General features: G+C 36.0%; 3 protein-coding genes across 5 annotated transcripts; 2 read left to right on the top strand and 1 right to left on the bottom strand.

The window, feature by feature from the left end:
• Positions 1 to 500: 500 nt before the first annotated feature.
• LOC141612857 (acetylajmalan esterase-like) lies at positions 501 to 3,385 on the top strand. The gene is made up of 5 exons (XM_074431610.1): positions 501 to 951; positions 1,640 to 1,852; positions 2,143 to 2,291; positions 2,733 to 3,003; positions 3,108 to 3,385. Exons 1-5 carry the CDS (start codon positions 690 to 692, stop codon positions 3,275 to 3,277), a joined length of 1,065 nt encoding a protein of 354 aa, XP_074287711.1. The 5' UTR covers positions 501 to 689; the 3' UTR covers positions 3,278 to 3,385.
• Positions 3,386 to 5,324: 1,939 nt separating this feature from the next.
• LOC141612850 (acetylajmalan esterase-like) lies at positions 5,325 to 7,297 on the top strand. Its single transcript, XM_074431601.1, has 5 exons — positions 5,325 to 5,593; positions 5,919 to 6,131; positions 6,260 to 6,408; positions 6,604 to 6,877; positions 6,965 to 7,297. Exons 1-5 carry the CDS (start codon positions 5,347 to 5,349, stop codon positions 7,132 to 7,134), a joined length of 1,053 nt encoding a protein of 350 aa, XP_074287702.1. The 5' UTR covers positions 5,325 to 5,346; the 3' UTR covers positions 7,135 to 7,297.
• An 82-nt stretch (positions 7,298 to 7,379) lies between these two features.
• Positions 7,380 to 13,989, bottom strand: LOC141612837 (protein STICHEL-like 2). Of its 3 annotated transcripts, none has more exons than XM_074431586.1 (8): positions 13,337 to 13,989; positions 11,046 to 12,658; positions 10,732 to 10,951; positions 10,221 to 10,406; positions 9,880 to 10,101; positions 8,509 to 9,211; positions 7,862 to 7,919; positions 7,380 to 7,737 (listed from the first exon to the last, which is right to left on the bottom strand). In XM_074431586.1, the coding sequence occupies exons 2-8, from the start codon at positions 12,600 to 12,602 to the stop codon at positions 7,663 to 7,665; spliced, it is 3,021 nt and encodes a 1,006-aa protein (XP_074287687.1). In that variant the 5' UTR covers positions 12,603 to 12,658; positions 13,337 to 13,989; the 3' UTR covers positions 7,380 to 7,662. The 3 variants fall into 3 exon arrangements, with proteins under 3 accessions (XP_074287687.1, XP_074287695.1, XP_074287690.1); XM_074431594.1 differs by having other exon boundaries at positions 9,880 to 10,095; positions 13,337 to 13,713; XM_074431589.1 differs by lacking the exon at positions 13,337 to 13,989 and adding an exon at positions 12,990 to 13,288.
• Between the last annotated feature and the right edge of the window lie 1,543 nt (positions 13,990 to 15,532).

Below are 15,532 nucleotides of genomic sequence, written 5' to 3'. Positions count from 1 at the left end.
TTTCTGTTCTATTCATTAGTTTACTTATTCCATTTAAAGATGTCTCGTTCATTTATTTATCTTAGTTTTCTATTTTGGAAATGCTTTCGATGAGTTATTATTTGATCACCCACATATATTTTCATCCACTTGTCATCTAATAACAAGACCTATAAATGGTTCACTCTTTACCACTTAAGTATTTGCTATTACAGTTTAGGCCTTGTTTTTTCTAACTTAATTTCAACTCATTTCAGTTTAGCTCAGCTCTATTATTAAGTTCAATTCAGCTTTATTCAGTATAGTTCACCTCATCTCTTCATATATTATCTCTTACTTCAACTTCATTCAGTTCAGCCTAACTTAATTCAGTAGTTCGGTTCAGTCAGTTCAATTTAGCTTTCTTCAGACAAAAAGAATAAAACCTTACACTTCTTGGTAAATAGATAATCGAGACGGAAAAGGGCCAGAACCACGAATAAACACCAAAATAAATAAATAAGTTGAATTCCATTCACACTAAAATAACGTGAAAGGATCCCTATTCCCTCACATGAGTAGCCACTCAAACTGTCACACATATGCACACTATTATTTCCTTGACTTCACTTCATGTCTTCATTGCCGCATTTAAGACCCTTTATTACCGTTATATAAAGTGTGTCCAACATTGGTAGATTGGCACCAAAAACCATCAAAACACTTACTTTATGTACATAAAAATGGAGGCCATTCCTACATTATACTTGATTATTTCCTGTACTCTTCTCCTTTGTGTCAATGGTAGGGGCAATGCAGCTCCCTTCCCTAAGATTGATGCTATTTACCAGTTCGGAGATTCCATCTCCGATACCGGTAATGTCTTTTTTCAGGCTGGTAATGTTGGTTGCGGAATGTCTCCTTATGGTGAAACTTTCTTTCATCATCCTACTGGTCGCTGCTCTGATGGTCTTCTTATGGTTGATCACATTGGTACGTATTTTCCGCTTTTATATACTCTCTCCTTTCAAATCCAAATATTTGGACCTCCCACTTTTGTCTAAGGAATTTATACTTAGATTTGAAAAAAAGTTACTCATGTCCTGATAGTAGTAAATGACCGTTAACTAATAAAGAGACAATTTCACACCGTAAGACGGTCCTTTTTTTTTATAATTATACGTGCTTAATAATACGAGTAATGTTTTGCTGTCGCGATTATATTGGGTCCAAATGTTATCTTCCTGACATATGTTTTTATAAATATATTATTTTATAAATAAAAAAATTGATGGGAGTATGTTGAGGCAAATCTCGGTCTCGCTAATTGACCGGACGATAAATATATAATTATATAAATATACTCCGTAATTTTCAAGATTGATTAGATTTATTATTGTTGCCTTGTTGGATTCACCTCTTGTCTTATATGGGTCCACGAATATTGGAAAGATTATTTCTTTTTTATGTAATTTACTGGAGTAATTTTTATGTTTATTTTATAAGTTTTCAATTTTTTTACAATTATATTACTTAAAAGAATAATGACATAGAAAACACAAGTAATGTAGTGCATAACAATCGGATTAGCCCGAATTTCAACACTAAGTTCAGGTCGTAAACTGACGGTCCCTGGTTAAGCTAGATCAACTCCTGATTCGCTAGTTTACTTGTGTAACAGCTCGGGCTTTACGACTCCCATTAGTGGATCCATATTTGGCTAGATCCGGGAACTTTACCCATGGAGTCAACTTTGCTGTTGCTGGAGCAACTGCACTAGATATTTCCTTCCTTGCAGCAAAAAAAATTACTGCAGTTGGTACTACTAGTTCCCTACTTGTTCAACTTGGCTGGTTCAAGTCTCACCTTTACAAAACTTGTACAAACCCGTCAGGTAACTTATCGTAGGACTTTCTTATTTAATTACATACGCTCAATTTACCCATTTTATCGTGAGGGTGATTCAGTTACCTAAATAACTAAATGAGCATAACTATATATACCGAGAATGAGCGTTCTCAACCTGATAAAATTGACTTGACACGAAATGATTTGAACCTATTATGGTCTGGATCTAAAATAATACGGCCAAAATGACCCAAAACCGAAATAAGATGTAAACTCAATGACCTATAAAAAACCACTTTCCATAGTTTCAAAGATTAATGAGTTGGTTTTACACAGCACGTAGGCAGAAGCTTCGAAATGCATTATTCATAGTGGGAGGAATCGGAGGTGACGATTATAATTCCGGGGGATTAGCAGGCGAAAATTTGCAAGATCTCCGCCGTTTAGTCCCTGATGTTGTTCAAGCCATAAGCAATGTTGTCAGGGTAAACATTTTTCATTTGTACTCCCTTTGTCTCGGTCATTTGTTAACTTTTTTTATTATTGTGTGTGAAAGATATTTATAAGTTTCGGCCTCACATGTGCTATGTTAACGACTTTAGACATCAATTGTTGCACATGTGAGTGTTTGATAATATACAGTACGTACAGACAACTTAATTTTGGTTCATATGTTTTACTAGCATGTTTTATGGGGATAACTTTTATTCTTTTCTATTGGTGTTTAACTTTCTTGTACAATACGGCAATCTATATGGGCATCCACATTAGATTTTAGGTGTCACATGTTCTACCATTAATATCGGTTTTTGGCCTTATGTATCGACCATGCCTAAACATCGTCTTATGTTGCTGTCGCGCATGTGATGGTTAAAGATAACTCTATCTCGACTGTGGTAATTTATCGAACGAGATTTTAAATGCAGGAAGTGATCAATCTCGGGGCAAGACGGATCATAGTTCCTGGAAGCTTTCCAGTAGGTTGTATGCCGATTTGTGGTGCTGGAATCAGGGTTGGTGATCCTTCGTATGATGACCTTGGTTGTCTGAAGAGCTGGAATGAGTTTGCAGCATTCCATAATTCACAACTCCAGGGTGCAATAATAAACATTCAACGACAAAATCCCGGTGTTAGAGTAGTCTATGGAGATTATTTCTCTGCTCTGTATTCACTAATGCGGAATGCTCCTGCTCTTGGTGAGTCTGAGACACATTTCTGTTTAACCGTGTTACATGAGACTTACTTACTGAATCGTTAAACTTTCTGAATCGAGAACTGAGATGATTTCATTGTGTTGCAGGTTTTGACCCAAATGGACTGTACACGCCGTGTTGTAGCAATTGCGGTTCACCAGCTGGAACATCATGCCCTAACCCGAGTTCTCGAGTGAGTTGGGATGGCCTACACATGACACAACATGCTTATCAGTATGTTGCAAATCAGTTATTGAAACAAATTAGAAAAATGTAATTTAAACTCTAAGCTGCTTCTGAAAAAGAATGATGTCTTGTGTAATCTACATTGTCGGTTTTTTTATCGACTAATATTGATTTATGAAATACTAACTTATGCTGCTCAGATCAATCGGAAAGGATACTATTCGCGCAATAACAATCGGACCTACTGACACGCCTAAAATGTCGCAATAAAAGACGGCCAAATTAACAATTTATATACCACAAAGCATACTAATTAACACTAATTCTAAACTATTAAGTAGCAATCAAAGGGGTCGAACCCAAGAGAAGGGGTTTAGCAATAGTGAAATTAAAAGAGTAATTAAAACAATTGTGATAAGGTAACAACAAATATGTAAAAAGGGGGTTTTTTTGGTTTGGTTTTCAATTGTAACAAGAGCAAGACAAAAATTCAAACAAGAGTATGAGGCAAGCAATCGATCAAGAGTTTTAAGATGGAAATTAATCAGTTTTAAGAGAGACTTAATCCGACCCAAATTTAGGCACTTTAGTTGATAAAACCACTCAATCAATCCTTCTAATTAATATTATTGTCCTATTAGTGATATTAAATCTCCAAATTCCCTTAATTAGAAGTCAATCACAAGGAAATCACACTTAATAATTGACCCAACTTATTAACTCCTCTAGTGGAAATCACACACATAGATTAATTAACAAGAAGATGAAGCAATAGGAATCTAATAGGTGTAATTGCTCACAATGAAATCACAATTAATGAGCAATCACAACTTAATCTCTCTAATGTTAATTAAACCAAGAAGAAATCACATTCATTAGTCTAATAACAAGTTGTTGCAACATGGAATTACAAGGAAATCACACTTAATAAACCCAACAACATGTAAATTAAGGAACTTGGAAAGATTAAGTAATAAGGAAATCACACTTAATCACAATAATCTAACAAGGATTCCAAAATTAAGCAATTAAACACAAGAGATTAAGAACAATAATAATAATTAAGGAAAGATTAAGGAGTCTTACAACCAAGATTACACCTTTGAGTCGGATTAAGAATAGGAGATTAGTTCTCCATAGTAGATCTAAACCCAATAAAAAATGAATAATTCCCAAATTACAACTTGATTAATTAAAAGTGAGCATCAGATGTAACCTACTTGAAAACATCCTAGTTATAGTCTAACGTAACCTAATAATCATGGGCTTAACACAGGAAAAGCTCGTAACACAAAACGGCATGAAACCCAGAAAAGTCGCACCGTGCGAGTTCCTTGCTGTAGTGCGCTTTTCTTTCGTGCTTTGCTTGATCCTTGGAATGCTTTCTCGTGCTATTTTTTCAATGCTTGTTCTTCATCCTTCCTTGGACACTTCCATTGTTCTCTTGGCATCTTGTAATTCATTAGAAACATGCTAATTGATAATGCATTCGGAATTGATTAAATAATGTTAAAATCGTCAAAAACCATGCCCAAATAACAAATTAGAATGCTTTTGATCAGACTCCAAATTCCTCTTGATTTTTTTTTTTAAAAAAAGTAGTGACCTCCATTGTCGATTTATCGTCTGACAACCGACGAATAATGACTACTGATAATTAAAGTTCTTGTGTTCAGATTTCAAACTATTGTTCCCTGACATTTGAGTTCATCAAAACCATATAATTTCACCACCGACAGAATGTGAGTAGCAATCCTTTAGAATGTCAAGTTCATTAATCACATTCAGGAATTTTTATTGTTGCATAAATGGCCTCTAAATTTGATTAGACAAATAACTACGGAAATAGTAAACTCATTTAAAACAGTCTTATAATCAGATTTCACAAAAAGTCAAATAAGACCGTTATATGTATACAACGGCCTCGTTTTATATCATATACCCTAACTATGTAAACTATCTAGTCTGTAGTAGTTAGTCTTGTGTGAGACCGTTATACTAAAGCTGGACATTAAAGCGACTATCATTCCGCTACAGTGCAGAGCATCAACTTCATTTTCGTCGTACATGGTTAACAGTGAACACATTCAAGAAATGTCATGTCTATATAAAGCATTAATGACCTTTAAAATATGGGTAGACAAACATCTTTACAAAAACATGTTAGCCTTTCGTACACTATCCCTTTTGTGCTTTATTCTTCTCCTCCCATTTAATGAAGCGAGAAATGAAGCTAAAATCCCAAGAATAGAAGCAATATACCAGTTTGGAGATTCAATTTCCGACACCGGAAATTTGATGCATGAGGTCGGTCCAGTTGTTTGCGCTCGGCCTCCCTATGGTCAGACTTTCTTTCATCATCCTACGGGTCGCTGCTCTGACGGTCTTCTTATGATAGATAACTTTGGTAAGTTGCCTATAAAAATTCATTACTCTACTTTCACTCATTACGCTCGGTTCAAATCCCGTCAACATCAAAATCATCCTTGTGGCTCTCCCTTTATACCAAAAGCACTTTTTATGTGCAAATAGTCTTAAAATCCACTTTACGAAATTTCATTTAAAAAACATACTTTTTCGACGTATGGACTGAAATAAAAGTAACCCAAAACTCGGAACAACCGCGCTTGATGTTTCCTACCCCAAAACATACTTTTTCGACGTATTGTGAGACAGGCGGAGTAACTCGATAATGAAGATGTTCATTCTAATTATCTTTAAATATTGTACAGCTTGGGCATTAAAGCTACCATTTCTGAGTCCGTATTTGGATAAGTTTGGAAACTTTAGTCATGGAGCTAACTTTGCTGTTGTTGGAGCAACCGCGCTTGATGTTTCCTATCTCAAGTTTCGAAATATTACTGCATTTGGTACACCTAGTTCTCTACTTGTACAACTTGGCTGGTTCAAGTCTCACCTTGCCACCATTTGCCTCAACCCTTCAGGTAACTTCTTTCGCGCGTGGTTAAATTACACACAGTAAATAAATAGTTCATTCATCGAATCATCAGTTTAAATCCTTATATGAGCAATTTGGTCAGTTTAAATAAAGAATCAGGAGTTTATTTTGCAGAATGCAAGCAAAGGATGGGAAATGCTCTATTCATAGTAGGAGGAATTGGAGGTAATGATTATATTTCCGGACTATCTGCAGGCAAAACTATACAACAACTCCGAAGTTTGGTTCCTCATGTGGTTCAAGCTATAAGCACAGTCATCAGGGTATATTTTTCGCTCCATTCATTCTAGGCCTCGGTATGAAACTTCACAACAACTTATGAGAGACGGTATCTCATTCAGTTATCTCTAAATAATATTTGTGACTGAGACTCGTAAGTCGTAACATAAGAAAACAAAGAAGACAGGTTTTACGCTTTTACAGCTCTCTTTTTCAGTAATAACAGTGTATAACTACAGGAAGTGATTTATCTCGGCGCAAGACGAATTGTGGTTCCAGGAAGCTTTCCGGCAGGATGCATGCCAACTTGTCTTGCTGCATTCGGGAGTAATGATCCAGCTATGTATGATGAGCTTGGATGCTTAAAGATCTGGAATGACTTCGCATCGTTCCATAATTTTCAGCTACAACAAGCGATAATATCCCTTCAACAACATTATCCTGGTGTTAAAATAATCTATGGAGATTATTTCTCTGCTCTTAGATTGCTACTTCTGAATGGTGGTTCTCTAGGTGAGTGACATTTTTAAACCGGATGAAAATTGTTAATTCAATTATGGTTTGTGTTCGAGAACTTAGATGATTTGTTTCGTAATGTAGGGTTTGACAGAAAGGGATTGTACGAGCCATGTTGTATCATGTGTGGATCGGATGGTGTGACAGCATGTCCAAACCCGAGCGGTCGAGTTAGTTGGGATGGCCTACACTTAACACAGCATGCTTATCAATTCATTGCAGATCAGCTATTGAAACAGATTATGATGCTTTAGACTCCCAAGTCCCAAGTTTTTTCGGAAGACCAACCCAATTACGCCTTTAGTTTTAACTGTGGAAATGATTATTTGTTGGTCTAGCGACAAACCGTCTTGCAAGAGACCTATTGCTTTCTGTTATAAAAACCTTACAGGTTCTTAACAATTCCTTTTAGCTAAAGTCGCGCATATCAAAATACCACAGAGCATGTATGATGAATTTCTCTATGAACCAGACAGCAGAAACTTAAAAAACCACACGATTTGCATTCGGGAAAAAAAAATATATGCATATAATCAGCGTAAAACCGCTGAGTTTGCTCATCATAATATGGCGAGTAACTGTCGTCACCTTAAACTAATTCGTGTTCACCAGTCGTTTAGTATCATAACCTTCCTCAAGGGAAAATATGAAACTATACATCATAATGCTAAGTATTCCCTACAACTAAATTCGTTAAAAGCATAATCAGTAAAGCTCACATCTGCCAATCTGTCATCCCGCCTGAATAAATTGCTTGATGTCGAGAAATGGATATTGATGTTCTACTTGGCTGCAGCACAAGGTAGGACCCATTCCACGAGATGCGACCTTTGGCGTTGTTGCTTCATTTGCCAAGCCTATAAAATATCAGGATACTACTGTTAATTACTACGAGTAAAACATTGAATCTTTACAAGAAAAGGATACAGATTAATGTTGTTGCATATCCAAATACAATTCCATTCTACAACTATGGATTACCTTCTTCGTGGGAATGGGAGGCGTTCCCCAGCAAAGTGATTTTGCGTCTTCCTGTTTCCTGCACGATGGACATAAAGAGCGTTTTTCTTTCAGGTTTATGTCACACTAGATATGGTCACTGATAATAATTGTCAAGATAGTATAAATGCTCACTGGATTTAAACAAAGTAGTAATTCGACACATGATATAATCTCAACAAGAGAACTACTTTAACTTGGGAGTAGATTTTAATAACATTAACCCTATGCCTCGATAAGTTAATGGTCCCCGACTTCCTGTAAATGGCAAGAGAGATGGGAGTTCATAGGTTTGCAGCCTTACCCCTGCCGTGTGTTAACTGTTAACACGGAGAGGCTACTTTTGGATGACCTATGATGAAAATTGCATCAAGAATTGCATCTAACGACAGCTACTACACAAGAAGCGTAGTTTATGTCTTTATGAGTATTTTGCTTCATTGAAAACGGAAAAAAAAAATGAAAATGAAAATAACTCGAGTAACAATGAGCTGACGATTTGATCAAACTGAACTGATAAAGCATTTTTACTCGTCCAAGACCAAGCCATTTATGGACTCAAGGCCTCTTTCTTGTATGACTATGAAAATAATTTACGATAGTTATAAAGTTGGACAGAGACAGCTCACCTATCATCATGCCGTGAATTGTCACTGTTGTTGCTCCCGTTACTTAGGATATACGGATAGTCAGTGCAGATATATGTATCAAAAGATGCTTGTCTACCACTATTTTTGGGCTGGACCTTCAAGCATACCAAGTCAGAAGCCTCGGATGAAGTCAATTTCTTACTGAGTCTCATAGTCTTAGGGAAACAATTGGGCTGAACCTCTTCCTCCTGAACTGTTATAATCCTGGACCCTTTTTCCTGGTCAAGGTTAGTGGTAAAACCGTTCTCACTTAACATGCTGTCTTGTGAGACTCTGTGGGGAGTAGATGCTCCAGACTTTCCAGTGACGAGTGCATTCCCGTCATTGTTTCTGAGAGTGCTGACCATTCTGTGACTGCAGGGATGAGAAATTTGGGATCCACAGGATGAACAAGTATCAACATTTCGATCCCCTATAGTGGCTTTGTCAGAGGTAAGATTTGAGGCGTCTGATAATCGATCACTTCCACTTTCAGTGGGCTGTGATTTATGAATCCTGCGGGAACAACTAAACAAATTGAAAGATGATCTTTTCGGTTTAGCAGAGCCAGCAGTGAGGTTGATCCTAATCTCCACATTACATCCGAGAACAGACTGAAGTGAGCTTGCAATCAACTTCCAGGATTTCTCGGCCTTGGAGGCATAATCTGCATGTTGAAATTCCAGTTCGACCACCGCCAGATCTGCAGTGCCATACAAACAATCCCATTGAAATTCACTCAAGCTGAAAGGAGCACATCTTTTTCATTTGCAATTAACACTACATGCACTGAAGCTAAACACATTATAAAGCATGTGATTTGTAAGCTGTCAGCACCAAATCAGGATGCGAAACCTATCAACATGACTTGAGCTTGGATTTGTCAGCTTGGTTGGTAATGCCATTGCTGGACACAAGACATTTAATGGAAATGACTTTGCACGTCTTACTGCAGGTCAGTGTGAAGGTTAGCAGACAACTAGACAAGTATAAATTGAGGAATGATAAGAGTGGCTCTAGAGTCAATAGGTCCAAAAAGATTTCAGCAACATTTTTCATTCGACGGCCATAATGCCAGAGGTATAATGTATTCTGACACAGCGTTCTGTGTGTGTGCGTGTAATTTAATTACCGTGAAATATATAAACAAAAGTCTCATGGCAAAATACTCTTTCTTTTCAGATAGTGTGTGATAATTACATTAACTGATTGCTATTTTACCAATATAATAAGCACAAACAGTTTCAGTATAACATCATTCCAAAGTCAAAGAATACTGAGATTTTGCTGATGTAAACTCAGAAGCTGACATTTTGACATGCTCCTAAAAAATTCTTAAATAGTTGCAGCATAATTAGAATATGCACATACCTTTCTTAACCCATACAGAAGAGAGCTTCCCTCGTTTGCGCAACAGATTCTTAAGTGAACTCGAATGACATATTTCAGTAGCTCTGATCCAAATTGATTCAAGAGTTCCTCCACATTCTCCGTGTGTCATTATTTTACGCAGGTCAACATCACAGTCATATGTAACACGATGCTTTGATCTCTCGCCAGGGGATGATGTACTGCAACAGTCAACATCTGCAGCTAAAACCAATTAATCAATGCCTAAGTTAGAGTACTGCACCTCACTTATAGCCCACATATATACTAGAGTCAAGGTTGCACATAAATTGCTTTATAACCAAAGAGTTACCAAAACTGACCTTCAGAATTTGCAGTTCTAACGGATAACCTTGACTCGTTTGGATCTGAGAAAGAGGGATCCATAGAGTTTAACTGCAGTAGAGCTACAGTAAGCCATGTTGTTTGATTTTTGCACATCCTTAGTTGTTTCTCACTGTCTGAAAGCGTCTTCAATGCATGGCGAAGCTTCTGTAAATCCATCTCAGCTGTACAAGAGAAAAAAAAATATGTTTACTGGCTGAGAAAGACCCTTTTGAGCTTACGAGTTAGGATGTCAATGCAGTAGCTTATAGCACCATGACTTGTCGGGGCTAGGAATTTCTATCAGCTATACAACACCTATGTCTTAATATAGAAGGATACTTGCCGTACATATGCCACAGAATTTCTAAAACCAGACGACTAGATTTCAGCAAGCACACATCACAGTGAGTATTGGATGAGATTTGAGACCGTCTCAAATCTGTATATTCTTCATTTAGTTATAATGTTAATGGTTTGGCTCAAAAGGAAAATTATTGGCTGACTTACAAGCATGTTTTCTCAAAAAAGCCTTCCGGGCTTCAGAATCTTCTTCCTGACATTTCCCAGCAAGAACATCCATAATGATATTGGCTAGTTGGGATATTAGTTGCATAGGGTCAATCCTCGATCTCATGAGCTCCCTTGCCTTTTTTACTGTATTTGAAGTGTCAGCTGACAGAGCCAGGTCAAGTAAATCAAGAAGCTCATCATCTGAAACACTTCCAACCTGAAATTTTTTGACAGATGAGTGAATTTTTGTCAATGGCACCACACAAACGAGCAATAATAGTTAATTGTTACATGTATAACTCAACACTCACAAGTTCATACGCTAAGGTCATAGTAATTTGGTTGCCAAGCAAACTGAGCTGATCAAGCATCATTTCAGCATCTCGCATTGAACCATTAGATTTAGCAGCAATGAACTCTAAAGCGACCTGCTCAAATTCCAAACCTTCTTGGTGACAGATTTTACTCAATCTGTTTGTGACATCAACGTCTTTCACCTTAGGAAAGTGGTATCTTTGAGACCGTGCAACTACGCTTCTTGGTAGCTTATCCACGTCTGGAGTGACCATCACAAAAACGACATGTCGAGAAAAGCTATCCTGGTTGGTTAATAGAGTTGTCCAAGTTTCACCTCGAAGCAAATGACATTCATCTAAAATAAAAACCTTAAATTTTGATGATATTGGAGGTAAGGAAGCATTTTTAACAAGAGATCTTGCTTTACCAGCGCGATTAATTCTCACGGTATCCACTTCCTTAACATCTCTACTCCTACCAGCAAAGTACAACACACACTCTTGGCATAATCCACACGGCCTTTGCTCCTGGACAGAAAGACAATTCAACGCAGCAGCAAATATTCTGGAAGCTGAAGTCTTGCCAGTGCCACGTGGACCATGGAAGATGTACAAAGAAGTTATCCTCCCTTTTGAAATGGCACCTAAAAGCGACCGTGCTGCAACCCCTTGTCCAACTAGCTCCTCGAAGGATTTTGGCCTAAACTTTTGACTTAGACTTCTAGGACTATCAGAATATGGACTAGATTCATTGTTAACGTGTTTCCAACCCCTACTTCTTTCAGACGTATCAGTATCACCAGTTTCCCCTGAAATTAATGGATACTCTTCAGCATCAGAAGCAAGATTGGAATCTCTATATCTAGGAGTTCTTGACCAACAACACGATATGCCACAACCACGATACTCCTGATCTAGAGCATCAAGCTCATCATTCGCAAATAATGATGGGCTACGAGTTGACCCTTCTAGCATAAGATCACTAGCAAAAAGGGATGGGCTGCCTGCTCGACTTACAAAATCACCCACTGATCCATGTGAACTCTTATATCTATAACCTTTATTTGGCTTTGCACATAGTTTTTTGCCATGTACTGGGGAAGACCGCGTTGTTGAATCATGGTTAGAATCGACATCTTCAAGATGACCATTCGAAGGAGAAATACAAGCTAACTCTAATGCATTATCCCTCTGATCCTCCTCCTTGCCTTTGGCCTCAGCAACAATAAACCCTGATCTAACACACCCACTTGTCCTAATATTTGACTTACAAACAGATTTAGGAGAGTAATCATTTGACTCGACATCCTTTACAGTTTCTTCTTCCTCTCCACAAGTACCTAAAACTTTGCTCAATTCCCACCCAGCATTGTTAGTAACACCTTCTAAGCAACCATTCCCAAATCTCAGAGAAATCCCATTACAGGAATTAGTATCCCAATTAATACTCTCAGCTAAATTACAGAACTTGCTCATCGAATTAGTCGATGGATCCCTTAATGATCTAACCCTTCTAAGTGCCACTAGAGTCTTTGATATAGGCACATCTACAGAATGTCGCCGCCCGTCCATCACTTACCAACTAATTCAACAACTTACCTCCCAAAGCAATGTATCAAAACCCAATCCTGTACAAAATAAGCCAAAAAATTAACCAAAACCCACCTCAAATGTTTCACTTAGAACACAAAAAACACAGTAAATCATGAAAACTAACAACAAAATGAAATAACAGTAAGGCAAACAGTAAAACATCGTTGTATATCATGTCAAGAATGCAGCATTACCAAAAACAGGAAAAAATTATCAAAATACAGACAAAAATCAGAAGAAAACAAAACAACAATGTACCAGCTTTTTTCTACCTTTCAGACAAATAACAGCAGTTAAAACACTATTATTCTCACCAACACAGTAAAAAACACAGACCCAGAAACAAAATACCCTCAAAATAATTACCTATTCCTGCAACTTGCATCAATCATATGAGAACATTACTACAAGAAGAAAGATATAAACTTGCTTGAGAAAGAAACATGGAAAGACCAAAGAACCTATCTTTGTTTAAAAATTACTCGTATTAGACGTATTATATAACACAAATTATAGAATAAGACGTCTTACGACGTAACCGGCCCTTTTATTGGTTAAAAACAGAACCCTTGCATAAGACGGTCTTACATAGTAATTACGGAGTACTGATTATATAAACATTTACATAGTAAATTGAACCCACATAAAAGTATAGTACAAACAACAATGTGAAGAGACAAAAATGTTGAATTTAAATAATAATGAGTAATAACCTAAGCATTGAAATGTTGAATCCTTTGTAGCAAACGAGGGCGTGAAAAACGGAGGAATAATATGAAATACTCCAAATAAAACTTCATAAATTATGCAACATTGTTTAAATGGTTGAATTTCATCACTATAAAACACTAAAAATCTGCAATTTTTTGTGGGTGAAATTTAAAAAAAGCTCAGAACTTTGATATTATTTTTTGAAAATATTTTATGGGTTTTATAATAGAGTATTTAATGTAATATAGGAGTATGATTAATTTATAATTTTTTATAATAAAAGATTTGAGATTGAAAATGATGTGAATATTTGAAGAAGTAAGAGAGATGATAGAGAATGAAGAAGGTGGAAATTTCAATGTCTAGATAAATATTTTGCAGTGTGTTGTAAAGACATGGAAGGTTATTTTGGTCATTTTCATACTGACAGTTTAAGTTAGTTTGGCATTTTTGGTTGGATTGGTAAGTGGGGTTTTTGTAGGTCTTTAAGTTTTTGGACTAGTTTACCCACGCTCTTCTTGAGTGAGTGTCATGTTGAAAAATTTTCATATACGCATTCTTATTTGTGGCGATCGTAAGTGTAAATAGATCTAAAATAATTCAAAAATACACATTTTTTAACACTAATTTTCTATGTACACTTACATAGGAAAATGTTGAATTGTTGCTTGTTTGTAAAAGTCTTAAGAAAATCTTACTAGTACTATTTTCCTAATGTAACCCCAGACCCCAGTATCATAATTTCATTTATGATTTGTTTTTTTTTGTCAACTTTCATTTATGATTTGTCAACAAATTTCATTTATGATTTGTGATAAAAAGGGTTAATTAATGTCTTAATGACATGTTGGAGAGTTCTATAATTGTTGGCTTGTAATTGACATATAAACGTTTCTGTCTAAATACAAATAACACGAGGTTATAAAGTTTTAGTGTGTCTAGCTCTACTTCAGTGTTTAAATAGAGTAGTTTAATTCAATTTGTGTATCTTGAAGAAGTTTGACAATGTGGTTTAGCCCGTGAACATCAAAGGTAACTACTGCGGGTTCCCTCGTCACCAAAAAAAAGTTTGACGGACTATCTAATTATTTATGCTTAGAAAAGAAAGTTTATCGAACTTTAAACTTATTATTATGTCAATTACTTGGAGTACTTAATTAATTTACCGTCTCAATCAACAAAATAACTACTCCCTCCGTCCCGGTCATTTGTTGTCCTTTGGTTTTGGCACAAAGACCAAGGAAAGGGGGAAGGGGTCAGTTACTAAATGACATGTGGAATAAATTGAATGTGAATGATCAAATTACTCATCAAATTCATTCTTAAAATAGAAAGGACAACAAATGACCGAGACACCCCAAAATGGAAAAGGACAACAAATGACCGGGACAGAGGGAGTATAATTTTGTAATGACAAAATTGCTAATTATGAACAAAATGACAATATATTAGTAAGTGACATGATGTTGGTCAGTGTCCTAACACTAGTACGTGAAGTTGCATATAATTGAGGCATACATAGTCATAATACTATAGTTAAGGTCTATAATGACTTTAATTAGCAGGACCACTTTGATTATGAAATAATGATGATGATTTTAATAATTTTAATCCTCTTGTTCAGAGCTTAATTGATGTTAATTGGTTCCTTGCTTCATTCTAAATCTTCTTTCTTTACTCTTTAAGATTTAAAATTATGCAAAGATGAAAAGATATGTTGTGCACATGATTTTGTGATTTTGCTTTAGCTGCGCATGAAATTTTTCACCCTAATATATATAGTATTTCATTTCTGAATTTACTTTATTATCTTGTCTCTTATCTTATGACACTGTCAATGGATGATAATGTTGTATTATTGATCATCGATTTTTATATACGAGTAATAATTAAACGAGATTTCTAAATTATAATTCTTGGTGAATTGAACGAAAAATTGACTTTATAGGACTTAGGCCCTATTTTTTTCAGCTGAAAAGAGTTAAATTGAACTGAATTGAATTCAATGGAGCTGAACTAAACTAAACTAAAATATGAGTTAATTTGTGAATAAATGGTCTGAACTGAACTAAAATGAACTGAAATTAAGTCCAAAAGAACATTATCATAGTTCGTCCTCAAATTAAATAAATAAAATATTAATTATTAACAATGCTAAGTTGTAAAATTATTTTCATTAGTAAAGTAAATGGTCATTT

The sequence above is a fragment of the Silene latifolia genome, chromosome 1, assembly GCF_048544455.1.
Source record: "Silene latifolia isolate original U9 population chromosome 1, ASM4854445v1, whole genome shotgun sequence".
In the NCBI taxonomy this organism is placed as follows: Eukaryota; Viridiplantae; Streptophyta; class Magnoliopsida; order Caryophyllales; family Caryophyllaceae; genus Silene; species Silene latifolia.
Note: the sequence above shows the minus strand (reverse complement) of the source record. Positions and strands in the feature narration are given on the sequence as shown.